The sequence below is a fragment of the Pterocles gutturalis genome, unplaced genomic scaffold (genome assembly GCF_000699245.1).
Source record: "Pterocles gutturalis isolate BGI_N339 unplaced genomic scaffold, ASM69924v1 scaffold21656, whole genome shotgun sequence".
Lineage (NCBI taxonomy): Eukaryota > Metazoa > Chordata > Aves > Pterocliformes > Pteroclidae > Pterocles > Pterocles gutturalis.
The window spans coordinates 8,811-36,081 of record NW_010106015.1 but is presented as its reverse complement, the minus strand read 5'-3'; the positions used below and the strand labels follow the sequence as shown (position 1 = coordinate 36,081).

General features: G+C 39.8%; 1 protein-coding gene across 2 annotated transcripts in view; it reads right to left on the bottom strand.

Annotated features, from left to right (window-relative positions):
* The window catches only part of VPS54 (vacuolar protein sorting 54 homolog (S. cerevisiae)), a 41,865-nt gene extending 15,792 nt beyond the window's left edge, over positions 1-26,073 (bottom strand). Inside the window, exons 1-14 of one of the 2 annotated variants that reach the window (XM_010087623.1) lie at positions 25,912-26,073; positions 24,830-25,071; positions 23,295-23,373; positions 20,366-20,400; positions 18,903-19,034; positions 15,828-16,213; positions 11,213-11,339; positions 10,060-10,167; positions 6,558-6,613; positions 4,629-4,725; positions 3,812-4,149; positions 1,800-1,929; positions 1,161-1,342; positions 236-348 (exon numbers count right to left, since the gene is read on the bottom strand). In XM_010087623.1, the coding sequence (XP_010085925.1) occupies positions 236-348; positions 1,161-1,342; positions 1,800-1,929; positions 3,812-4,149; positions 4,629-4,725; positions 6,558-6,613; positions 10,060-10,167; positions 11,213-11,339; positions 15,828-16,213; positions 18,903-19,034; positions 20,366-20,400; positions 23,295-23,373; positions 24,830-25,071; positions 25,912-26,047 (2,161 nt within the window). In that variant the 5' untranslated portion in view covers positions 26,048-26,073. The remainder of the gene's footprint in view (positions 1-235; positions 349-1,160; positions 1,343-1,799; positions 1,930-3,811; positions 4,150-4,628; positions 4,726-6,557; positions 6,614-10,059; positions 10,168-11,212; positions 11,340-15,827; positions 16,214-18,902; positions 19,035-20,365; positions 20,401-23,294; positions 23,374-24,829; positions 25,072-25,911) is intronic. The other variant, XM_010087624.1, reaches the window with a different exon arrangement.
* Between the last annotated feature and the right edge of the window lie 1,198 nt (positions 26,074-27,271).

The window sequence follows — 27,271 nt, the reverse complement described above, 5'->3', positions numbered from 1 at the left end:
TTTTCAATAAATAAAAAAAATAATTTAAGGTCAGCACAGGAAGTTTCAACACCAGCAACAGAAAAAAAGGAAAAAAAAAAAAAAAAAGAAAAAAGGTATCAACTTCCTTCTGATCCACCCAGAAGACAGCAAGCAAACACAGGTCAAGAGTAACATGGGAATATGTCCATCACCATTCAATAGCAGCATTTGCTGATAATAAATTCCGTTAACAACAGGACTGCAAGATACACACCTGCTGGTTTTTTTTCAGGGAGAGAAATTCTGCCATCTGACACCGAATCCACAAGATCCTGAAACTCTGCAGGAACTTCAGCTTGCTTCCAGCGCTCATTGTCCAAAAGTAGGCTAGTTATAAACACGAAAAAGAGGAGGCTGAGAAAATGAAATGACTTGTCTTGATGCTTCTCCTGTCCGTAATGCCGTGGAATCAAAACTAAAGTAACTTTTAAAAAGCCAATTGCCCAAAATATTGTTATTTATCTTCATTAGAAAAAGGTGCCCAAAAATTGTTAGCGGCAAAACAGAAAAACACTGTGTTGGCCCAGAGACCTCACAATTTGTTCATTCAATCTAGCATAGAGGACAAAAGACTACTCTAGGCAATAAAGATCCTTATGAGATCAATGCCACTGAAGTAATGTGTAAATACTGGATTTTTAAGAGATTTTGATGGATGAGAGCAAAAAGACTTGATGTATGTTAATGGGAAGGCTATTACCAAGGCTTTGGGGTTTTTTTAATTGTTGTTTTTGTTGGAGGTTTTTGGGTTGCAGGGGGTTTTTTTTGTTTGTTTTGGGTTTGGTTTTGTGTGCTTGTTTGTTTTTAAAAAGCAGTTGGAAGTGAATTATCCTGAAGTTACTTAACCCCTGAGACAGAGCCATCCTGCCCTTCAATGTCAATCTTAAGTACTTCCTGTAGCTATTACTGTCCTTATTTAGGCAACTGTAGAACAATCCAGTTTGAAGAAATAAAGTCATGAAAACAGTAAAAGTCTAAACCAATTGAAAATAATTGGAGTTTAATACAGTTTTTTCACCCCCTGCTCTTAAGAACAACTGGCTTACTAGTGTTCTAGGCAACAAAAGGTTGTGTTTGCCTGGCATATGATTGATCAAGTTATTCATGTAAGAACACAAAGATCTTCTACCCAGAGGTACCTTAGTTTCGTTTTCCTCTCCTCATGGAATCTATTCACAAATCTATTGGCTTGACTCTGAAGTGCTCCTCGCAAGGACATACTTTTCCTGCCACAGATCTGCTCAGTATCTAAGATAAAGCCTTCCATCAAGCGAGAAAGAGCAACAAACTCATTGGAATTCAGCTTCTCTAGAAAGCCATCCTATATGCAAAGAAAACCATTGTAAGGAGACATAACACCACAAAAATTCAGGGATGTAAGAGAAAGAACTAGTCAGTACATCTGAGGGCTACTAGTATTTTAAGAGGCACACTGTTTAACCCTACATGGGACAGAGAAGGCAGCTTGGAGTGTAAGCAGCTACCTCATCATAGATATGCATTCTCTGCATGAAGTTTCAAGGACAGCAAGCCAGAATATTAAAAAGGAAAAAAAAAAAAAAAAAAGGTAGCAGAAACCCATATTGCCTTACAATGACATGGTATGGTAATGCTTGTGTGTCCTGGGCATTCACATCAAGTGCCTGTGGCAGCAGAAACAGTTACCTAATTTCAATTGAGAATGCTATTTCAGAACTCTCACTCATTAAACCAGTAACTTGGGAGTAAATTCTCATTAAGGATGAGACACCAACAGCAGTCTGACCCAAGCTCCTTACCTTTGCTCTTGCCATGAGGAACTTGACTGAACGATCATGGCAGATATCAGAGGCACTATAAAGCAACTCTTGAATATTGTTTGCCAGCCTGACCAGTTCCAGGTCAGTCAGCTTCATGTCATCACTGATCCTACAAATGACAGAACCAGTTGGTTGAGCATCAGTTTATAAAAACCCCAGTATTTCTGCTCACAGGTTGGAGGAAAGAGCCCTGCAGCAACTGTCAAATGCAGAGAGTTAATCAACAAAGTCACTTTGTATGGATAGGATCTCCTAAGCTTCTGTCAATGTCACGTCAGCCCCTGTAACAAGGAAATGCACAACTGCACGTACTTAAATTGCTTTAACTCCACATTCTAATTGCTATTAATAGTCTAAGAGAAAACACTATATAGCCATTACCAGCACAACAAACATTATTAATATTTACTGTGCTAAAATTTACTCAGTTCCTGTAACACTTGAGCATCACAAGTGTATGACAGAAAAAAACACAGCATTTTTCTCCAATGCAAGTGTAAGACCTAAAACAGATGCTTTGCACTCCCCACTACCCTAATCTATAGGCTGTCATTCTATTAGCTCTTCAGACTTCAGGCTCCTAAGTTAGTGCTTTTTAAAAAACCTTTTGTGATTTGTCTGCTGTTTAGAGGCCAGCACATAGCACAGCTCTGCCACTCATGTAATTAGTTAAGATAACAATCTTTTGGTCCCGTGCAGCCACTCAAGGGGCGGACAGTAGGAGAGGTGAGAGAAAACCCAGAATGCTACAGAGCAGCAACTGGGCTAACATTGCTAACTGTGTAACTTCATTAGCCTGCTCCAAACACAGAGCAGGGGTGCAAAGAAAACCAGAAGAGGGATGAAGCAAATTCATTTTAGGATGAAGTTATCCAACCAGCCTCAGAAAAAACTTTACTGCTCAAGAGCTCTAGCTGGGTGGTATATTTTTAGATAACTTGGAAAAGTGTTCCAGACCAGTTTGGTCTTTCCCTGCTCCTCACTGTAACCCCCGGACTCCTCTTCACATTGTATTTTCTCTTCCAGCGTATGATGGATGTTTGGACATACAGAGGTCTGAATTTGTTTTATGCAAGGCATATTTATTTTGAATCTATCTCCTTCAGCTATCATTGTGATTTGAAGGGAGAAGGTCCCTTTCAAAACTGACAGTTGCTTAAAAACACAAGCATAGACACTTGAGTGTCTATCAAGTGTCTACCAATCAGCTAGAGTGAACAGACCACTTGCTATCTTCCATCTTTCAGCAGAGTAACAAGTGGTATTTCAATTTTGCTTCCTAAGACTTTGTATCCAGACATGCTGGCTTTTGAAGCGGCTTGTGCCTGAATCCCACAAACATTACACCTGGTTCTTTTACAAAGGCAGCTCTCACTTCCAGCCATAAATAAGGTATGCATAAAAGGATGCCAGAAAGGTTACAACTGGAGTCTGGAGCACCACAGGGCAGCACTGCCTATGTTACCAATGCACTGAGATGGATTTATTTAATCATGCAAGTCAGAGTTGACAATGAACACTAGATTTTTCTCTATAATTTGTCCAGGTGTATTCCATGAAGCCAGCTTAAAAAATACAGAAAAAACAGCCATAGGGAATATGGACAGGGAACTTGCCACAGCCAGCTAAAGGCATGACAGACCATTTGTCTTTCATTTAGGCTAGACTTGCACCTCTCCCGCTCTCTACAGAAGCTGCCTCCTCAGCAGAAGAGATAGAAAACAGGCCCTTTTCTGTAAGAAGTGACATAAATCAGTACCAGTACCACTGCACAGAGGTGAAAACAAGGCACATGAAAGGAAGGTGAGCTGGGGACAGCCAGTCCGATGGCAGTCTCTAGGGGCAATGGTGGAGAGCCATTCCACTTCACTTACCTAGAAGAGTACCCTTCTCCAAAGTAATTTTTGTAGAAAAAAACAGAAACAACCGCCTGCACCTAACACCTTGTTCTGACACGTTGCAAAGTGGAGACAAGCAGTGCATTTACTTACATCATCTCTACTCCCCCTGGAGTAACAGAAGACGATGTTTGCTCTTTGCTGGATGAAGAATCAGTAGTGCACTCAGGTTCAGAGACTGAATCACTGCTACAGGGCTCACTGTTTGGGGAAGTGTTTCTTTGAGAGGTAGTGTCAGCTGCTACAGGTGGGAAGTCCCCTTCGCTGAATGCATCGCTTATAAACATGCCTTCATGAGTCAGGTAAGCCACTTCTGTGTCCACCGTACTGTATTTAGCAGAGTTCTTTTGTAAGGTGTCCTCCAGGTCTCTGGTTTTTTGGTTCTTGTCTAGAACCAAGAAAACCACGCTACGTATAGTATTTAACGTGGCCTAGAATCAAATATAACTTTTATTACATAAAAAACCAAAACCCTGTGCCACGAGCTTCCACTAGAAAGAGATTTTGTTTTACCCACAAAATTAAACTAAATCCTGGCTTTATTTTCTACTGTGTAATTAGCATTCGGAGGCAGACCCCTTTGTCTTTGACGGTAATCAATATCAGATTTTTTCAGAATGGTGAAAGAAACCTCATTTGGAGCAATCTAACACATACAAAAACTCTGTCCTAATCCCTAGCAGCCTGAAATGGATATAATCATACAACAAGAGCTATTATCTCCTTCTCACTGCTCTTTTTGTTAGCACTAATCATTTTTGCCCTGGATGCCGATATTCACATATCTTTCTTTCAATCAAAGGTTTGAACTCTATAAGCAAAACCAACACCTTAAGGCTTCAAATGGAAAGTAACTTTATTCCATTTCATGTTTGAACTACGTGAGGCTCTTGGTAAATTAATATCTTACCTTTATTCTCTTGAGGAAGATGGTAAACTTGGAAAAAATATTCTTCAGTAAATCAAACCACTGAGGAAAATTCATCATCCTCATCTGGTCTGCAAGCCTAAAAAAAAGAGCAGTATTCAGTAAACAGCAAATGTTTACTGGCCACAATACTTACTGGCACATAAAAGAAAACAAGTAAGCTTTAAAAGGAATTGTAAATACAAGGAAAACTGTGTAGACTTTTTCTGTCAGAACAACAGATGTCACCTGAATAACAGTCATGACCAACACAACGTATGCAAGTGGAATGGGGAAGGAAGTACATAAGTAAACATCATTCTAAAAAATTAAAGCTTCACATTTACCATTTAGTTTTTTCCAGGGCATAACGCTCTTTTCCCCAGGATAAGTATGTGTTACAAACAAGGGAGGGGGGTTAATAACATTTTCAGAAATCATGTGGAAAAAAAAAAATTACAAAAAAATTAAATTAAAATATTTTGCAAGTGTTACAAAAGCCTGTTATTAAGCCCATTTTGTTGCATTGCAAAGAGACCCCTTCTGCAATTAAAGTGCAAGTCAGCTGTTTGTGGTAAAGGGCAGAAAAATAATTGATAAACTTTTTAACAAAGGCTAAACTCTAATACACAGTTAGGACCCAATTGCAAAATAGTAAACATTGGAGAATGATGACCAAATATCCAATGTTTAAAAAGTACCCTGGGCCCAGTCTTTTCACAATCTGGGTATGAATGCCATGCAGATTCTGCCACTCACTTTGCTTTATCAGCTGGTCTGGTTTTATTATCTTGGGGTAACCCTTTGCTGAGCCAAATGAATTGCAGAGCTACAGAAAAACAGAAGCTGCCAGGGGCCTCTGGAGCTGCAACATCTAAAGTTGCCTTGCCCAGACCCTGCTCAATGCAGGTCCAACTAGACTGGGTTGCTCTGGGTCCTGCCCAGTCAAGGCTTGACTATGTCCCAGAACAGAGATTCTGCAGCTTCTCTGGGCCCCCATTCCAGCGTTTGACCATCCTCACAGGGAACACATTTTCCTGAGATCCAGCTAGCATTTCCCATCTTTCATCTTGTGCAGGGAAAGGAAGAGGGGCAACAAGTACACCTCTGAGAGGAGCCTGGCTCTGTCTACAGCTCTATAACCCTCCCACGGGGTAGCTGTGGGCACTTCTCCCCTGAGTTTTCCCCTCCCCAGGCTGGAGGGGGACCCAGCTCCTTTGGCTGCTCCCCCTACACTGCATCCTTCAGCCCCCAACTCAGTGGCCTCTGCTGGCCTGCAATGTCTTTCTTGTTCCTTGATCTGCTGGCAATGCTAACATGGCCCAAGCTGCGGCTGCAAGGACACACTGCTGGTCCACGGCCCATCAGTCCTCTACCAGAACCCCCAGGTCCTGCTGCACAAAGCTGCTCTGAAGCTAGCCAGCTCCTGCTAAGGAGGGTTGCTCCTTCCAAGACACAGGACTAGGCATTTGCCATCGTTGGGCTTTGTGAGGGTCATGCTGACCCATTTATTGGGTGTGAAGTTGTCTGATCTCCTCTCTGGATAGTTCTATTCGCATTCATGTGGGAGGTACTGAAACTACAGGCAGGTTTTAACACAAAATCTCAGATTATGACAACAGAGAATGCCTTCAAGTAGCTAAGAGATATATGCCTATAGTTCATGCTTCATGCAGTGACATTCACAGAGTTTTAGTATATATTTTAAAGGTAAGTTTAAGGTAACATTAGAATGTGAACGAGAAGGGGAATACACAATATTCTCACAGAGGCAGACAGAAGCAGAAGCTTAAGGTGAAACAGAAGGATAATCCTTAATCATAGGAAATTCAAGCACAAATTAGAACGGTAAATTTATCTATGCTAAAAAGCATTCATCTCCTATCCCCACCCACCACCAAAAAAACAAAAAAAATCTGGCTGTATACTTACTTAACAACCACTTCTGTATCTATTTCTTCTATCTGCGATACCGTATTAACCACACACTGTCAAATTTAAAGGGGAAAAAAACAAAACAAAACAAGATCTTAGCTTCCTTCTAACTGCTGCTGAGTTTCATAACATACACAATAATCCTCAAGTTAAATAAGGAAAAGTAAAATAATAAAGGAAAGACATACTTGTAACATTTAACAACTTGTTTCTCTAAAAACAAACAAAAACCCCAAAAGAAACCCTCCAAACCAACCTCCCAAACATCTGTTTGCAAGATACAGATGATCAAAACTTTCCCAACTGTGTACTAAGCTCTGGAGGGCACACTGGCTCCATGTAAAAGAGGCCTGCTTTTCTGAGCATGGATACTAAGCACCATTTTAAAAAATGTCTCTCTGGTCAGCTACTTAGGAATAGAAGGCATATTCTTCCCCATTCCAAACTGACTGACTTTGGAAAATGTTGGTTGACATCCTTTTCAGCTTTAAATACAGGACTTGAGAACTGACCTAAACTGGAAGGAACAGCATGAGGGAAGTGTGGAAGCCCACACCTACAGTCCTGTGCTTTCACCTGTGAAGGCAGACCCAGTTTCAACTGCCCTCCTAGTAGACATGATATTTGCTCTCTGTCTGTCCTCCTCGTCACCTCCCGGGCACCACCTGCCTCTGTCCCTAGATTTCTCCACATCTTTATTGCTACATGTGGCCTTTCCTCAAAGGACATTTGCTCTTCAACTGGTATTTACAAAACTGGCCAGTTTCTTCAGGTCTCCAGAACAATTGATTTTCATTCCAAACACACCTGTTGTTTTACAGTGATTTGTTCATTCATCTCTTTTCACATTACTTGTAAGCCCTAGGTACAAATCAACTTAATTTAGACCGAATTAGGGGTTTTCTCCCAAATGCAAATCAATAACCCGATGAAGTGAGTCAGCAGCATACAAACTCATCTTGCCGTTAAGTGAATACGTACAACCCAAATGGTGACTGACGGCCACCATCTCAAGCTACATGGATTTTACCTGTGTTTTGAATAATGGTCAGTACAGAAGCTTCTTAAAAATACACCTTTTTCTTGAACTATGAGTGTGTTCAGTGCTTACAAACCTCTGCTCTTTCACCTGCCTGGTAATAAAGAGCTACTGAAGTACTGACCAAACCAGTCCAGCAATACATTTGAACAAGAAGTGCATTTGAGATATTTAGGAAAAATATCTCTAAGAGTTGAGACAATAGGCCACAATGCAAATGTATCACACAAACCACACAAATACTCTGATCCTGTCTATTTTTCCTATTCAATAGAAACTCACATTGGAAGTTGATTAAACTTTGTCTATTACTGAGCAGAGGTGACACCTGAAAAATCACAACATAAAGACAAATATTCCCAGCAAAATGGGAAAAGCACTTTACGATCAAGAACGAGCAGGAAAACTGGGAGCACTACTTGTCTATTATCCAACTAAACAGAGAATTTAAAGGAAAAAATGTCTCCTCATGACTGCTGACACAGGCAAGTGAAAAGCCAATGGATGACCTTATCACTCTCTACAACTACCTGAAAGGAGGGTGTAGTGAGGTGGGTGCTGGCCTCTTCTCTAAAGTAACAAGTGATAGGACAAGAGGAAATGGCCTCAAGTTGCACCAGGGGAGGTTTAGGCTGGATATTAGAAAAAATTTCTTCACTGAAAGAGTGGTTAGGCATTGGAACAGGCTACCCAGGGAAGCTGTGGAGTCACCATCCCCGGAGGTGTTCAAGAAACGTGTAGATGTGGTGCTTAGGGACACGGTTTAGTGAGTTAGGTGCCGTGGGTTGGACTTGATGATTCTTGAGGTCTTTTCCAATCTTAATGATTCTATGATAGAGACGAGCAGATGAACAGTTTTATCCTGTTGTTACTCATTCATGGTTTGGGGTTTTTTTTTCCACCTTTTGTGAAGGCCCAGAGCAGCTGCACACAGCTGTATGCTCTTGTTCCAGGCTTACAGTAATGCAGCAACTAGACAGTAGTGCTCACTCCCAACCTCTGCTGATCTTTCAGGGAGCAGGGCAATGGCCCAGCCCAGCATCCCATCGCATTCAGGTGGGGGGAGAACAAGCAGCTAGGGGCAGGGGTGCTTAATCCCACTTAAATTGTACTGAGGACAAGTGAGAAAGAGCTCGCAACATTGTCAAATCCTTACAAGAAGTGGTGGTACCCTCGTACACATCACTGTCTGTCTTCTAATTCTGCCACAGTACTGACTAGCAACCTTGCCCTGTGTTATCTACACCTGCCCTGCAGAACCAGGTCAACATAGCTGTGGGGCTGCAATGTGAAGTGGATTGAGGGGAACAAATATGGCTTAAAACAAAATCCTTAAAATAATTTTTTTTTAATTACAAATTTTTAAAAGCTGGGTTCCAAACCCAGTTCACAACACAGCTGTGAACAGCAAGCTACACAGTGAGGACAGGAGACAGTGTCTTCATCTGATGGCAAACCCACCACCTGACTACCTCCCAGCCTTTGAGATACAAATCAGAGAGATGGTTCATAAAACATAAAAACATGACTCTAGAAATAACAACATATCTTTAGGGGAGAAAAACACCTTTTAGGCAATATTCTCACATATGCACACAAACAAACAAGATGCGTAAAATTAACACATGGCCAAAGTTCAGTCTAAGTTTTTGTTTGGAAACAAAAGCCATCGTGTCACTGTCCAAAATATTCCATGCATTTTTCCCCAAAGTTGTCATCTGAAGTTCATTCATTTGTTGTGTTTTAGCTGGTTTTATCGACAAATATTTTTGGTTTGCAAAGACAGATACACTACGCTACATGGCAAACAGCCACAGCAATGCAGATAAGGATTCATCTTCTAAATAATTTTTACAGACAAGCACTTCTTCTACATTCTTCATTACTTCACCTTGTTCTCTTAACAAAAGGCAGAGAAGTTTTCCAACCTTTTCTCATGTGCCTGTACTAGGTCCGTGCTAACATTCAGGCAGGTTATATGTTCTGCAACATTTGCTGGGGATTTGTTTGTTTCAATTGGGAAGTTTTTTGACTGTCTTTTATGTATCTATGCCAAGAAATGGGGTCTTTTTGGTGTGTTGGGGATTTTTAATTTTGAAACAGCGTTATGACACAACTATACTAGTCAGGAAAGCCATGCGTTAACAGAAAGAAAAAAAGCTAAGCTAAAATCAAGGGACTCAGAACAATGATAATTATGCAGAGAAAGCTGTATTAGTGCTACCTACTCCTTCCAGAAGGTCCTTTCTGTAAACAGACCTCTGTGCTTCAGAAGTCCTTAGTGTCTGAAAGCTCAACTGCTCAAAATGACAGACCATCAGCCACCAAAACCTTCATTAGACCTGTTCTTAAGTACTTAAAAAATAACTTGTAAGGATTGGAGCAACCTTACCAGATAAAAAAAGAACTCGTAAGGGACCAAGGCAACCTTGTCAGATACGTCAGAAATGTTTGGCTTACCTGTTTAATTATGTTCTTGGCAGTAATAATCATTTCATCTCCATATATTTCATAAAAATTTAGCTTTCTTTGTTTTAAAAGTCCAAATACTAGTGATACAAGTCTCTCCTATCAAGAAGAAAAAAGCAAATAAAAAACCACACTAGAAACATCAAGGTGAGGCCAAGAAACAATTTTAAGAAATTGCACTGCAGTAAGAAAGCTCATGTATCAAACACAAGGTGAACAGGACTTAGATCAGTCCAGAGCCTTGAGTCTAATGCCACAATTTAAATACACAAAGTTCCCTGTAGCAATGCCAGCTAACAGAGTCCCTTCCTCCCAGCCCTTTTCATGCTTGATCCTCAGTTGTGCTCATCCAATTGTGCTTAAAAACATGGATATTTCTAAAGAGTAACAAGTTTCCTTACCCTCAGCAAGGATGACACTAAATACAATTGCACCAGCACAAGTGAGAAGCTATCACATTGCAGCACAGAGGTGGGAAGGAACTATAGGACAGAAACGGGAATGTTTAAGTGCTATCGCCATTCACCGTATTTCATAAAACCCATGGATAAAACAAGACTAAACAGTTAATAGGGTCTAGCAGTTACTGAGGAATAGTACAGGCAAAATCCAGAAAAATCTTTTCCTGCTCAAAACCAATCACAACAGCTTAATCTTCAGGCATTTATGGTCTTCAACGGAATGAAGTATATATACTGTAAATGAAGCATGTATTCAGGGCAACCATATGCACGACATAAGCACCCACAAACGCATAGGAAGACAGAATGAAGACAACATGGAACTTACAGCTTTCACTGCAAAACTGAATTTTTACAGTCAGGTAGATATGACAGTCCATGTTCTTTTCCACTTACATATTGAGGTTCATGAAGTGAACTCAGTATACATTTAATCAGAGAAAAGAGAACTTATTATTTTGAAAAAAATAAAGTAGGACAGCATTGCGCTTCCACAAGTTTAGCTACAATTATTTAATTTTATCAAGCACCCCAAAAAAAGCGGAGGGGGCAGGGCTGGACAAGAAGAGAAATAGTATAAAATTATAATGTTGCTACTAGACACCTGAATTAGTTGGTGCTAATTAAGTATGTTAAAGATGCAAACATATTCATCAGACAGTTTATTTCAATAACAGACATACCTCTTCTAGAATTTGGCAATCATCTTCTAGGGGTCTATTTAAATCATTGCGAGCATAAGTTGAAAACTCTGCAATCATCATTTTATCTATCAGCTTTTCCAGTTCACAAAGCTGTGAGCCAAGATGCCTAAGAAAAACAGCCATTGAGATATGAGCTAAATAATCAACCTGAAAATGAATCATTAGTTCACAGCTGAAGAAAATAACCACCCAGCAGGTAATTTCCATGCAATCAGTGCTGGTTTAATGGGGAGCTCAAATGTTTCAGTTCTTAGAGCAGCCAAAACCATGCATTTTTCAGAGGCACCAACACCTTGCAGCAAAACATACAGACTTGAATATTGACGGAGGGTAAAATTTGGATATAGGGCTTTTTTTTTTTTTTTTTCCTTTGGAAAATACTGAGTACCTTTCTTCCCAATGAAGTGAACCAGAACCAAGAATACCCAGTGCTTGGCAGTATATAGGCGTTAAAAAGAAGGAATACTTCTTTTTCTTATCCAGTTCCTCAGCTCATCAGTCCACAAGTTCTTCCACTTCAAACATTTGAGCTTTTAATGTGGTCACAGGTTTAATTCACATGACTAAGATACAGTAACAACTTTACATGACAGGATGACCTTCTGAGAACACAGAAGAGTTTTCAAATTTGCCTTTTTTATGCTACTCTAAATTGAAAGTATTTTTTCTATGTACTGCAGATTTTAAACTGTACAGATTCTTGACACACAAAACCACAATGGAATTTCTCACATCAGAAATGTCAACCAGTCTTTAAAAGCTGTGCAGCTAGAGAAACTTTTAGTTTTAGTTTAGGAATTTCAAGGATGCCAAACACTCCAGGCTTTCCAGCTTCCACCAACAGCTGAGAGCACCAAGTATCTGTAAAAATCAGACTGCTTTTAAACAAATAGACACTTTGCCAACGAGACACCTTAGCAGCAGCTGTGATATTTTAGATAAACCTGGATACAAAATGGGGAGGATGAACCTGCATGGCTCAATTCAGTGCTGGTGTAGCTGGACTGTTAACTTGTGCAGAGCAGGAAAAATGTCTTGGGACTCCAGGGCAGGAGCACTGCTGTACCAATGCCCACAGGATACAGCCCTACAGCCCCCATAGGGCAGAGTCAGTGCCAGGGTGCAAGGAAGCAGGATGCCAGGGTAGCTCCTCCCTCCAGAAGCTCACATGGCCAGCACTGAGCTGAACGAATTTTGCCAGACCCAAGCTGAGCAGCTTATTTTTTTTAATTTTGAAATTTGTTGGTCAAGAATTGTCTGAATTGAAATTGTTGGTCAAGAATTGTCTGGAATGGACAAAGTGGACACATTTCAAATGAGTAATTTAAGCAAAACTGGCCTCTAGAAAAACATGCAAGCCACTTGCATCACGGACATTTCAAAACAAACTTAACAGACAAAATTAAATATTATAATTTGCAATGTAATGACTGGAGTTGCAAAATTTACTGCAGTACTAACACATACAACATTAAGGCTTTCACTTAGGTAAGCACAAAGATGTTCTGTAACTGTGATTAACTACACTGAAACATAACATAACCTGCCATCTCAAACCTCATGTATGGAAACATCCAATGAGATTTTCCAGCACTTGCTGCCCATGATATTCTAGCCACTAAAAACAAAAAAAATCCCTCTACCCTGAAACACACAGGAATAAGTCAAACCTTAACTCATACTCCAGGAAAACGCATTGGCAATGATCTCTTAAGAGGTACCCGTCACACTTCAGGTCTTTTCAATGACTGAATACTACAATTCTCTTATGTAAAATTATGAGTGAAGGGTAAAAAATACTTTAAAATACACAGATGAGAAGGATTTTTCCAAATAGCTGTATGCTGTGTTTTACTGTATAAAAAAGTATTAAAGTGTGGTTTGCCAGCATACTTGTGCAAAAAAGTCACCAGATCTCCATCACCCCAACAAGGATTGTGAAAACAAAGGAAAAACTGGCAGTACAGATTTGTACTTTAGTTAACACTTTTTTTTTTTTTTTTGGTAAAATTAGAAAGATGAACCTGAAATGGTTAAAGAGTTCTAAAACTTAAATTCTATCCTATAGTAGTGGCAAGCAATAATCATATAATTATGACTGATACATTTAATTACTGGGGATATTAACCTAGATTAGAAACACCAACTTATTACTTTACAGCACCATTAAGGTGCTTTCATTTTTTGCTATAACTAGAATAAAATTACACTTTTTTTCTACATATGGCATGACAAGAAAAGAGAAATTTTTGTATATGGATGATCTGAATGGTTTTCTTACTGCTTTATATGAATGATTCTGTGACGACTCAATTTAAAGCTGTCTGTTCAAAAGCAAATTCTACAAGCTGCCATGTACAACACTGAAGCAACTTTTTTTTCAAATGAGATACAAATTACTTAGAGAAAAAAAGATATATTAGAAAAATAAGATACTGGTTTAGAAGTTAATATCTTCTTAAAATAAAGCAGGCATTTAACTCATTTGACAATTACAGCATTCTTGCTCAGAAGATATCAAGAACATCCTTTTGGTATTTCTTGGAAAAAGCTCAAGTATCTGTGTATGGCATCAGTTTTGATTTTTTATTTATTTATTAATTTTTAGAAACACAACATTCTACCATTCTGTCAGGATCTCCATCTTTCCATTGCACATTATTTCTCCAGACACATGACACACACAGGCCCCTCTGAGACTTGGGAACAACTGTGCTGGGCTTCTCAACCGCATTTGCATCTCTGGTGGGGGTGATAACTTAGCCTGCATTTAAATCACTTTTCTGAACTTTTAATATCTAAAGCAGAGGGGACATTTCCCACTCACATCAAAGCAACCAACTAAGTATTATTCATAGAATTTACTTTTTACAGACAAGATTAATATTTACCTTCAAATATGTTCCACAGCTGAATGTAATTTTAAAACAATGGCACATTCTTGCGACATCACGTATATCAACCACAATGACAACAGAATTGCACTCTGCTGACGTAGCACATAGGTTACTCGATTGCAAAACACAACTAATTCTGACTGATGTTGTCACAGGGTTGTAGAAGTACACTCACTATCATAAAGGTAAATACAAATGTGACTCAGTCAAGGGCTGTGCACCATAATCAAGTGGTTGAGAGTACAGAGGCTGAACAGTAAATAGAAAAGAAACTGTGCCAAGGTGTCTGAAGATGGGCCACCTATAAAAAAAAAAAAAAAAAAAGGCTAAAAAGGCTATCAGCTTCTAACAACTTTCCTCCCAACAGTTTATTAGATCTTTTAAAATTTTTTTTTAAATTTATTTTTTTAAAATACTTTTTCTGAGATCTCTTCTACATAAAATTTGAGTCTTTTTCCAAACCAGCTAGAAGGGGTGTTAGAAACGGAGCTCACCAAAACAGATGGCAAGAGTAGTAACCGTATAAAGTTCTGAACATTCATGTTACGGTTACTGAGCAAAAACCATGCTTCTATTATGCAAGCTGAGAACCACCAGGTTGCAGGAACCACATACCCTCTAAACAAACCAAAATTCCTCACAAGCATCAAATTATAAAACTAAGTATACAGCTCCTCAACTGTCTGATGATTTAACATACACTGCTTCTGCTCACATCACACAATAGTGGTAGCTTTGCATACAACACTTTTATCCTGTATACCACAGTTATTATAGCTTATTTTACATCAGCTAAAAGGATTCTACTATATTAATACTCTTCCATATCACAGAAGACCTTGCCCAGTGCAGCAGCATCTCCCAAGTTGAGCTCTAAGCATTCACTGTTAACAGAAGCAGCCAGCATGGGGCTTTGGACACACTAATTCCCACCACCAATACAAATACAGGTGAAAAAACAGTAGCATCAGCACCTTCCCACTGTTTCTTCCTTTCCCAACTTCAGCAGCCCACAGAACTGGATTTCTCAGTTGCATGGAGCAAGAGGAAGCACCCTCTGGCCACTGTAAATGCACCTCTCCACAAGAGCAGATACTGCTGAACATGTTGCATCTGACCAGTTGTCAAGCTCAGACCACATTTTGAGCCATGGTTTGATAGCTTTGCACTGGCTTTTGCTTGGAAAGCTTCTTCCAGCACAAGCACAGGTTGGAGGCTGACCTACTCAACATGTGGTCCCTGCATGTTCCTGTAACGCCACATGCCTAGGTCAGTCACTCAACAGGGGCTCGGAGTGAAGCTGTGTAGCAAGGACTCTATCTCTGAGGTGCTGCACGCATGAGGATTGCAGACCATCACTTGGAAAACATCTCTCAGCTGTGAGCTACAAGCCCTGCAAGATGAAGGTCCACCCACTGCTTGGCTCTCATCGCTGCGCCCCTAAACCACTTTTAGACAAAAATGGAGTACAAAGCATCTAGATGTTCAAAGTTCAACCCCCTGCTAAAAAAAAGAAAATTATCTCTGGAACATGCATCGGCCACACTGCTTATGTCACACTTACATTTTGTACCTTTTGTACTATGTCCTCTAAGAATGAACAAACAAAGGTAAAACAAACCCCTTCAGCCAACACAATGTGCTCAAGACATTCTAGCTCTGCTCGCATTTTATTAATTTCCTAGATGGTTACCTACCGGAAACTGTGAATGCCTTGGAGCTCTTGCTGTAACACCTCCTGTGTTGTTGCTATTAAGTCCAAAGCTCCAACAAACTCAGAAGTGGATAGCAGCAGCTGTACCGTGGGCTGTGTTTGGTGTACAGTAGCCATTAACTTCAGTTTATTGTATGCTTTTATACAGTTATTTCTGGTGAGTGACAGTCTTAAAACTCGAAGCGATCCTTCACACATTACTTTATCAATTTTGGAGATTTTCTCTCTAAGTAATTTTACAGCCTGGGAGGTTTTCCTGAGGTAGTCCTGCAACTCATGCTGAGAGGTCATTGCATGAAAAAACGCTTCTGAGCGCAGAGAAATCTGATGAGCAATATTGACTTCCACAATGTCCAGATAATGGCTTAGCTAGAAAGAGGAAGGAAGTGAGAAAACAAAGAGTGTTGTTACGACTTGGCAACTTTATCATAATGCAAATATACTTTCAGGGTATTTGTCTTATTGTATCACAAGGAAGTTTTGCTAATAAAAATTAAACCCCTTTGTCAGATTAGCAAGCAAATAACTACCCATTGTGGTTTGATAATTTGTTTTTAAATTAGCCCACAATCACTTTGGGAAGTCTGATTTGACACCTCTCCTACTTGAAAATTACAAGGTAGAAAAGCAAATAATTTTAAAATACCCGGGCTTTTGTACCACATGCTTGTACACTGTGACTGTTACAATATGGCCATTAACCAGGAGACAGCTCTGGATACTGGCTTGCAAGTAAGAACAGTACACACACACAAATACTCTATGTACTTCGAGTCATTGAAGTTGCTAAAGATGCATCCCAACTGTACTTGATGACATGGCTTTGTTAATTTAAAAGGCTGTAGCATCTTCTTTGTAGAAAAATCCTCAGGTTATCTCTGGCTGCAGTTGTTTTTTGCCAACCAGTTGGAGTTCCTATTAAGTGTATTTCACGTGCACTGGCACTGTGGGATTCCCAGAGACTGTATGCCTACACATTTGGAACCTGAAATTCAAATTCTCTATGTTGAGCAGTTACCAGACCAGTGGTTCGCCTGATTATTTGAGCTGTAAAAGCTGTGTGTTCTGGCTTATGCTGAATATGCAAACTCAAAGGACTGAGGCATTAGGATGCTCATCTGAATGCTAATACTCAGATGACCTGGTTTCTAAGAGGTGCCAAGCACTCAAACCTCATTCTGAATTTCAAAAGGCCCATCCAGACATGGAAAGAAAGTCAGCTGGAGAATGTTTCCTTCTTATAGTTATTTTCATCCTGCATGTATCTAACACTGGGGATTTATACGATATGCAAACCCGTCTTTTTTGTAATATGTTTGATGAAAAACATCCTCTACGAACGAGCTGTGACACACCTAGCCCACAGGAAAAGCTGAGACAGCCTATGACACAGGGATCAGAGAAAGGGTTATTATGATCACTTATTTACATGATTGTAACAACACGATGCCCCAGGTCCCTTCACTGTGCTAACTGAGGTAGAATAAATAGAACAAAATTACAGTACCTGCCTCAAAGAGCTTACAATTCCAATGTAGTGTAAGATATGGAAGGAGGTAAGAAGGAAAAAATTTTCAGGGGGAAATTGTTCAAGTAGATCAGTTGCAGTCCAAAAGGATCAACAGCCTAAGTACATGTGCTTAAGGCAGAGTTTTACTAAACCCATTGAAAAATAGTGCCTGGAGCTAAGGATAATTATGGCAGCAGAGTGCTTATTTACACGTGATCCTCCCGCAGTTCAGAGCCTTTAAAAAGTAAAACAAAAAATTGGGGCACATTTTAGTATCATGAAGCAGTGTAATAATTTGTTTATCAGGCACGTGGCTTTGGAGGCAACAGAACTGTTTCATGCTCTTTAGATATTTGTATCATCTCTCCAAAGAAGTGCAACTCACAATTATTCAAAGCCTTATTTTCACTCCACTGCACTAGAGAGGGATCTGGGTCTCCTTCACTCAAAGTCCATGCTGAGTGTCCATCCTGCTGCTGCCAGGCTTACTTTGCAAGTTTAAAGTATACTGCAGACACTGCTTTTTCATCTTCAGGCAGCAACTGCCACAAAAAACTCCACAAAGAAGTATTCCTCCAGCTTTAGGTGTGGAGGGCAACCCAACGAAGGATCAAGTTAGCCTCCAGCAGAGCTTGTCTCTTCCTCCTGGCCTGGAGGGAGAGCAGGAAGACTAACTCCTGGAAATTTGGAAACATCTTCCAGAAGATCTCATGTTCTTTTTTCTTAAGGCACTTCACTATTTTTTTTAATTCCCCCTCTGCTCCCAAGAGATTTGGTATGTTAAAGAGAAGGGAAAACTAAAGTTAGAAAACAGGCTGCAAAATTATGTAGATTTTCTACACGCATTTAGTGGGTATTTGTACCATTAAAATGATTCATTATAAGATTTTCTACACTATGACTACGTAACTAACAAAAAAAAAAAAACAACCCCAAGTAAAGACTTCTGTTTCCAATACGAAAGAAAGAGTTCTGCTTTCATGCTCTCCAATGCACTTAAGTCCTTTGTGAAATGCAAAAATGGATCAGTGCAGATGACATGACAGCAAAAGGCAAGAGGAAGCTCCTGAGATACAAAACCTTAGGATTTAGTATTTCTTTTAGCACAGAAACCACAGTGTCTTGAATCTGGACTTTTCCCAGAGGTGCTAGAGAGCAATAGTTTTAAACAGTGTACAACCTCCAGCTTTCCCTTCTCATGGAATTGCTCTTCTTCCCTAACAAACAGCTCCACATCTCTGAAGCTCTCAATATAAACCTGCTTCACTAAGTTTTAGTAAGCATGAAGAGCCAATTATTGTGCCATATACAGGTTTGGTTTTTTTTTTACAGATTTGATATTTATTTATTTAGCAAGGGAAAAAAGCTTTCCTGCAGTAAAATGTTTCCTGCATCATTTACTAATAATCTGCAGCCTGATGTAAAACAGAAGATAATAAAGCCCACAACAGTGAGGTCTCAGCAAACAGCACAGAACAGCAGCAATGGAGTTTCTCTGTAGTAAGTAACAGCTGTGACGGATAACAACATTTTGTATCAAAGTTGTACCTTTTCTTGAAGTAACTTAGAGGAAGCTGTGTCACGATTTCCTTTTCCACCAGCAGTACTAAAATGAGCCCACGGTAAAACGGTATTAAATGTTAGGGAATCTTCCAAGGCAAAGTCTGGTTTCATAAAAATCTGAAACAGAAAAACAAAATACATAAACGCACCTGTCTCACCTCTACATCTTCCTCCCCAGTTTAACGCACCTCCTGTCTCATGAAGGTAACAGGGATCTTATTTGTTGATTTTTCAAAAACTGAATTTTCATTTATCCAGGAAAACAAATTAATTCCAGACCTTATAACAGATTTACTTTACATCTTAAGAGCTTGTGTGATCCAACAAAGTCTTATCTCCCTGAAAGTAGAAGTCACAGCTCCAAAATTACATAGGTTAACAAGCACCCATGATGACCTAAACATCCTGAGTGTGAAAACGTAGGTAGCATTAAACAGGGAGTAGGTCCTCTAAAGGATCAGAGCAAACGTGGTCCAATAGCAGGGACATCCTACTGTTGATCTGCGTATTTCTGGGGTCATAGCTTCCACCAGACTGAGGATCCAGCCAGCTGCCATGTTGCGGCAAGTGCTGCCTGGGAGGGAACAGAGCCTCAAGCTCATCTCCCTTAGCACAGCGCAGCAAACGTGCAGGTCACAGAAAGAGACAGTAACATGTAACATTAACTCTACACATCTCAGAGAAATATTAATCTAAAATTATCTCTGATAACATTATTTTTACTTGACAAAACCGGTACAAACCTTGAGCTTCCAGGAAGACAGTAGCACCCTTTTCCCTGTATTTATGAAGGGCATTTTTGTTCTATAGAATCATCACATCACACTCAAACATCCCTGTTTCCTAAACTTTAAAAATTTAAACAGTGACAGCTCTTCAAGTAACAGCCTACATGATTGGCACAGAGATGCTGACCCATATTAACACTCTGATTTCTTAATGTACCTAGAAAAAATTATTCAGAAATGGAATCTGGAGTTGTGTCTTCTGTCAACCTGCCACAAAAACCCCACATCATATACACTGCAAGCACATATGCAAGAGGGCTTTGCTAAAGGATTCAAGGAGTTAAACCTACTGCTAAGTTGTACATTATGTAATATTCAAGGTTCTATCAAAATCTTCAGTTTCCTTTACCTCCTGGAACACAGGGTCGCTAATTTTGCCCAGCTCTGAGGTTTTAACTACTAAAGATGAAAGAATTAATGGCATTTGTATCCTACTTAAAGTAAGAGAAAAATCAAGACCACAGGAAACAACATCAACAAAAAGAAAGAAAAACCAGATTGTTCTTAGTTGTTGTAAATTCTGAGCACTGCAGATCCTCTTGAGGATCAGCTCAAGTAACCAGCCTAAACAAAATTTCTACAATGGAGAGAGGACATTCATATATTCAAGACTACATGTGAGAAGTCCTTATAAAAACTTAGAGTGCACAGGAACCATACCTTAGGTACTTGTTCCAGATCTGTCCTGGATTTATCTAAAATTAAACAAAATACAAGCAGTCATTCACAAGCAAACAATGGAAAACAATTACCTTGAACACTATGAAACCCTAAGAGGAAGCTTTCAAGACAGCAGTGCCAGCTTCCTCACAAGGGGCAGACAGGGAACAGTGGTTATAAACTAAAACAAAAGGTTCTGACTGAACACAAGGAAAATCTTTTTCACCACGAGGACAATCAAAGCACTGGAGCAGGCTGCCCAGGGAGGTCAGATATGCTCCATCATTGGAGGTTTTCAAGGCCTGTCTGGATAACACCCTGAACAGCTTGGCCTGACCACACAGGTGAACCGGCTTTGAGATGACAGTTCCACTAAAGACCTTCTGAAGTCCCTTCCAACACAAAATATTCTGATTCTTTGACTCAATTGTCCTTTGTAGTTTAGGTCTCATGCTCAGAGTATTTGAACGTGCTCACACTTGGCTGCTTTGACAGTGAAAATGTTAGTCATACAAAGCAATCTACCTAAGCACTTCACATTCCTTCATGTACTGTTCAATCAATTGGCAAGGACCAGTAAAAGGTCTCTCTAACATCACCTCAATTTTAATGCTCTGGATTGAAGCCATCCACATAATCAGTTCTGCATAGCACTTGGAGGATAGATGCATAAAGGCTGGCAAGAAGGGTGAACAAAGGCTCAGGACAGAGTTCTAAGCAGACTGAGCAACTAGCACAACTTCCCTTGAAGTAAGCTGACCTTACAATTGCAGAGGGTGAGAGAGTTGAGCTGGGAAAAGAGGCACATCATTGCACCCCAGCAAAACTTGAAGAAAAAGAAAATTTGAGGTTCAGCCAAAATCCCCTTTTCCTCCCCTACTCATAAACTTAGTGTGGATTATGAAGAAGGGGTATACTGGAGACCAAAAAAAGGTGACGAATTTAAAAGCAACAAGCCCACACCTCAGCTGGACAGTCTACTCGTCCCTGACAAAGATGGTTAAGTGCTACATCAGCATTATCTCCCAAATTTGTCTCACCTCTCTGGTTCTTACTTAATTTGGTTTTTACTTTATTAACCACAAAAGACAATCAAGGAATCATCCTGCTGTCCTCAGTCTTTGGACACACCAACTCTTACGGAAGTGAAAGGCCAAGTCCTGTGAGCTGGAATTAGAGAAAGGCAATGCTAACAAAAGAAACCATAGAAAATACAGTTTCAGTTTACCAAATGATGCTTCTACTAGGTCCATCTACCCAAGAAGCTCCCAGTCACTTTGGTGACACAGTAATTTTCTCTTTTTAAAAACAAAAGACTCTTTCAAAGTGGATTAAGCTAAGCCTGAAGAAGGAACTTTTATGTTGCAGTATGCACCACAAAGAGACTCATTCAGGAACAGCTATTCCAAAACAACACCAACCACGGAGAAAACCTACAGAAGGGTTTCCTTTTGCATGGAAAAGGAGGAAGAAAGTCAATTGAAAGAACTTGATCAAAAGGAGTAAACTACTGAACACTCCTTGCTGCATTACCTGTAGACATTGATACAGACAAGTCTGATCAAACAGTGATTGGCAAACGAATACTTTCATGCTAATGTTTCAGAGAAAATAAAATAAATACGAAAAGCTTGCTCCAGGTTATGAATGTTTTGTTTTCCTTTTGCTTGTCTTTTCTTTTTAATTTTGCCTCTTGCCTTCCTTTGTCCAGATTCATATTAGCTTAACTATTTCCAGAGAATCTTGAAATTCAGCCTTGCTACAGCTGAGGTCACCAAAAAAAGATTGCTGAGTAGTCTTTGCTAACAGTAATCAGAGAAATACTAAGCAGAGAACTGGACAGAGTGGAACTTCATGAAGTTCAACACAGGAAAAGTTGAAGTCCTGCACCTGGAGAGGAATAACCCCAGGCACCACTACACACTGGGGGTCTAGGCAGATAGAAAGCACCACTGCACCTGGGGTCCTGGCAGACAACAAAGTGGCCATGAGCTAGCAGTGCACTCTCGCGGCAAAGCATACTGGGTTGCATTAGGCAGGGAATTATCAGCAGGTTGAGGGAGTGTGATCCTCCCTCTCCACTCAGCACTGGTGAGACCTCTGGAGCAGCGTGCCCAGTTCTGAGCTACCCAATACAAGACAGACCTAGACATACTGGAGTGAGTCCAGTGAAGGGCCACAAAGATGATTAAGAGACCAGGGTATTTTCCACAGGAGGAGAGGCAGAGAGCGCTGAGACTGTTTTAGCCTGGAAAAGCTCAGGGGGGATCTTGATGAGAGGGTCTAAAGAAGGCAGAGCGAGCTGTTCTCAGTGGCGCCCGGTGATAGGACATGAGGCAATGGGCATAAACTGAAACACAAAAAAAACTCCTTCTGAATGTAAGGAAACACTTTTACTGTGAGCGTGGTTAAACACTGAAACAGGTTGCCCAGAGAGGTGGTGTAATCTCCATCTGTGGATAAACTAAAAATTCAGACACTCTCCTCCTGTAGATTACCCTGCTTGAGCAGGTGAGTTGGACTAGACCATCTTGAGATGTCACTTCCCACCTTAGCCATTCTGTGATCGTCATGGCAGAGACACAGGAATGGCCCAGTGCTGCCACTGGTCATTGCAAAGTCAACAGCTGCTAGAAATTCAATGCAACAGTTTCAAAGGAAGTTAAAGAAAACACTGCCAGGGACATAATGACCTGCCATGAATGCAAAAATGCCAACGAAGAGTTTAAGAGCATGTATCACAAGCATTTTCACCTATAAAATATCAGCTGTGGTCCTGAACACTTCTAGTCAAACATGTCTGGGTTTTCAATTATTGTTCACCAGCAGCTATTTTTGCATGTGAAGCACTTGAGCAAGTAAAGATGATCAGTACGTTACAATAGTCATTAATTACTTTTTAACAACTAAAGGAAGGCTTTGACCATACCATGAGTGTATAATAGAGTTCTGTCAAAGGTATCTTTAGGAGTATAAATATTCTTGCATCTTTCATGAACCTTCTCTCTCTGTAAAAAAGAAAATATATTAAAGAATTACTGTGAAGCTTTAAAAAGATTTTTTTTAATTTGAAACAGAACATTCAGAACACTTTCAGTGAAACATACTGCATTATGCCAAATAATTCTGACAAGTTCACAATAATACTTCTTCCTCTTAAAAGCTCAGATGATGTTTGTCCAGGTGAAAGATAAGACAGGTTGAAATTTTTGGTCTATATGTTTGTTTTTTAGAACCTTTACATCAAGAGAAAATGAACACAAAAGTTATTGAAGAGGTGTAATAGCCTCTCTATATAATGATATATAACAATAGATCAATTGTAATTAGATATCCAAACATTTATTTGCTGTCTAATCCAGAAACCACACTAATGCCCAACGAATGCTTTTTCATCGCTAAATCAAATTGGATCAAAGTAGAAATTGCTTCTGCATCTTACTAATGAGCACCTTGCTGAAACTACATATCTTGTTTTGTCATGCCGAGCTTCAAATTTTATCCACAGGTCTAAACAACATGAGACACCACAATGGTGAGAAATTATGTTTCTGAAGAACACCAGTGTTAGCTAGATCTCTGACAGAAGCTACATCATGGGTAAGTTCCCTCTTCTTAAAACCTTCTTTCATTTTGCAGTCACTGCATTACACACTAACAGATAAGCTCTTCAATATTTTAAATGTTGCATGTGTGAACTAATGACAACGGTTCAGTTACAGACAATTCCCTTCCACATACTTTAACTATGATTTTTGCAAGTAAGACTTCCTGTGGCTAATTCTGTAACAGCAAAAAAATGAGAAAGTTACAAACCAAGGAAGCAGAAAACAGCGGGAGACTTCTACATGTTCTTTCAGTTAAAAAAAGAAAGAATACTACATACTTACTGACACCTGTATTTTAAGAGTTTGTAGAAGTCTCCTACTGGTCCTGGTGTCCTTAGATGTAGCTTAAATTTTCCTGTTACAAAAGAAATCATCAAGATAATAGGCCTATTTATGGTTTAAGAACTTCATGTATAAATGTTTACATCAGAGACTCTTAAAAAATATCTCCAAGCCTTGCAGCACACAGTCATGTTTTAAACTTGACATAAAGGTCTGAAAATGCTACATTGCACTGTAGAGCCCAATCATTAAACGATTCTCACAGAAAAAAGGATTTATAAACAGAAAGAATAAATAGGAACTGTAAGCCCTGGTATGGAGCACAGTATTCAGAAATATGAATGAAAAAAATATATGAAATTGCCTAGAGAGAATTTAGACAGCATTTTTCACACTACAAACACTGAGCTTATAAAATAAGAAATGCCTAATGAATAGTCAACAAGCACTGAAGAGCAAATTAATTATCAGATAACTGTATGATGGACTACTAGCAAGGATAATCTCTAATTAGAAGGATCTCAAATCTCTTTCTGGCCCCTAGTATCATCTGCATCTAATTTTGGGTTCTTACCGGAGTGATTTCCTGTTGGTATAATGCAAAATGTTCCTTGGTGATCTGTGGGAGGCAGAATGAAGGCGTGACTTCAGTGTCCACAAAGTCCACTCCCCATGTTTTTGTAAAGAAATCAGATTCCCTTTTTGCTAACCTAGGATCATTTAGTGCTGCTGGGAGATTGACTTTGGAATGATAAATAGTCCATCTGTGCTGATCCGCAACTAGAGATGGGCTGTCACATAAATTACTGGGATCGCCTGCAGCACAAAAGACAAGATAGTTTGTTAAGGTGAGAAACTGAAAGTTGTATATCTGCTAAAACATGGTTCTTAAGCAAACCATGTTTTCACAATTATATAGTGGATCAGAATTATCTATGCAAAAGACACATTATATTCTCCTTCTGCAACACTTCAACTCGCATTTCTCCTATCAGACTAAACAAAAGTTTTGAACACAGTGGTATAATCACACTCATTAAATATATTTAGCTCAACAACATGAGCTTCTACTGAAGAGAAAAAAAATTCCAACCACAAACATATTTTTAACAATCTCAACTCAAACAGAATGACAGTTGAAAACCATTAGCATTGTATTTTGTAATTCTTAAGATCCCACCCCACCTAGTTCTTTTAATAAACTAAGCTTTAGAATTCCACAGCAGCTATAACTGTAACCAAACCGTGGTTTTATGATAGCACTAATGACTTATGACAGTGCTAGAGAGGTCGTGGTCTCATGCTTCCCACTGCAAGAGGGCTGGGGTGTTTCACAGAAGTAATGCACCTAAGACTCCAAGCACACTGGACAGGTCTGTTACAGGCTCTGACAGAATACACCACCTTCTTGCATGTAGTTTGGATCACAGCTATAATGTGGAATCACACAAGCAAGATCCCATCTATAATGTGGACATCTAAAAACAAGCTGCAAATAGGAAGGCTCTCCCATTGCTCCAAAGGGCTGCTGCGTGGTATCAAGCAGAATTACAGCATACTACACTACACCCAGTATATGAGAAAATTTGACTGAACAATTGTAAATGGGTTAGCAAATTCAGCTGCATTTTCACTCTCCTTGCACACTGCTATTACCTGTAGGTTCCTTGGGACACACGTCAGGCAGTGACTGCACAGGTCGAAAGCGTTTCGTGGCATCCATTTCCTTTTTAAAGAAAGCATCACTGCTGTTTGACTGAGGCACTGGTGAAGAATGGTGGCTTGATGCCATTGCATAAAATCACCACTTGATACAAGCTAAACAAGAAACAATAAATATCAAGGCTTTATTAAAGTTCTGGTTACAGACTGTATCAAAACGACATGCCATCAGCTACATAGTATTTTTTTAACTGCAACACTTTAACTGACACATTTCAACAGCAACAGGGGAAAGTTCATTTTAAACACAAAAATGAAAGGTAGAGTGCAACTTCATAGTCTGTTTTCTCCCACTCCTCTAGGTTTTGAGCACAGCTTGTTCTTGAACACAGCACCAACAAAATTGTATGTTTGGAAAAAAAAAAACAAAAACAAACATTCAGGCACTTCTTTTCTACTGCAGTAACTACCACAGCCACAGTGCACACATTCACAGTAGAACTTCCTCACAGATCTCAGGAAGCTTGGGTAGACAAATGCAGAGCCTTCCACCTCCTCTGCCCTCCTACCTACCCGCTATCCTCAGTGACTGCAGGGAGCACACCAACAGTGCTTCTACTGTCCTGAGGACTGCACCCTGCAACAACCACACAGCCCAGGCGGGGAAACAAAAGAGAAACAAATCATCTCAGTCTTCAAAGAACTGCTTCATAGACCAGCAACAAGTGGCAGTAAGGCACCCCTCTAAGAAACTACTCCATCTGCACGATGTGCTTAGGCCAGGATTGAAAGCCTGAAAACCAGTGTGCAACCACAGCCGAGGGAGCTCGCAAAAGCTGCCTGTGCCCATCTCCAGCAGGCTTCCTGCGGCTGCTCTACTCATGAGATGGGCAGAGCATCCTGCGAGATGTTCGCAAAGGCACGCCACACTCAGCAAAGTTTAACCACGGTGAGTTACACGCTGCAGTGAAAAAGGCAACGGGTGCAGGTGGGATACTCTGTGCCCTCACTTTGTTGCGCTGCTTTAATGTTACAACCAGACCAACAGCACTGCTTTTTCCAAAGGAGGAGGTTTGCAACCTACATTCATGATTCAGACAAACCCGGCAACAGCTACCCACAGATACAATAAATCATTAATGATTTACAGTACCTGAAATAATCACATTTCAGACAAATCAGAATCTGAAGAATACTAGCATACCAGAAAAGCAGGAGCACATACTATGCATAGAACATAGACATCTTTTATCACTTGAATCAGGAAAATTCAGAATCCAACTTTTCATGGCTGCCTAGTAAACTAGAGTTTATTTCAACATAAAAAAGTATTTGCAAAGAAAAGACAATTAAA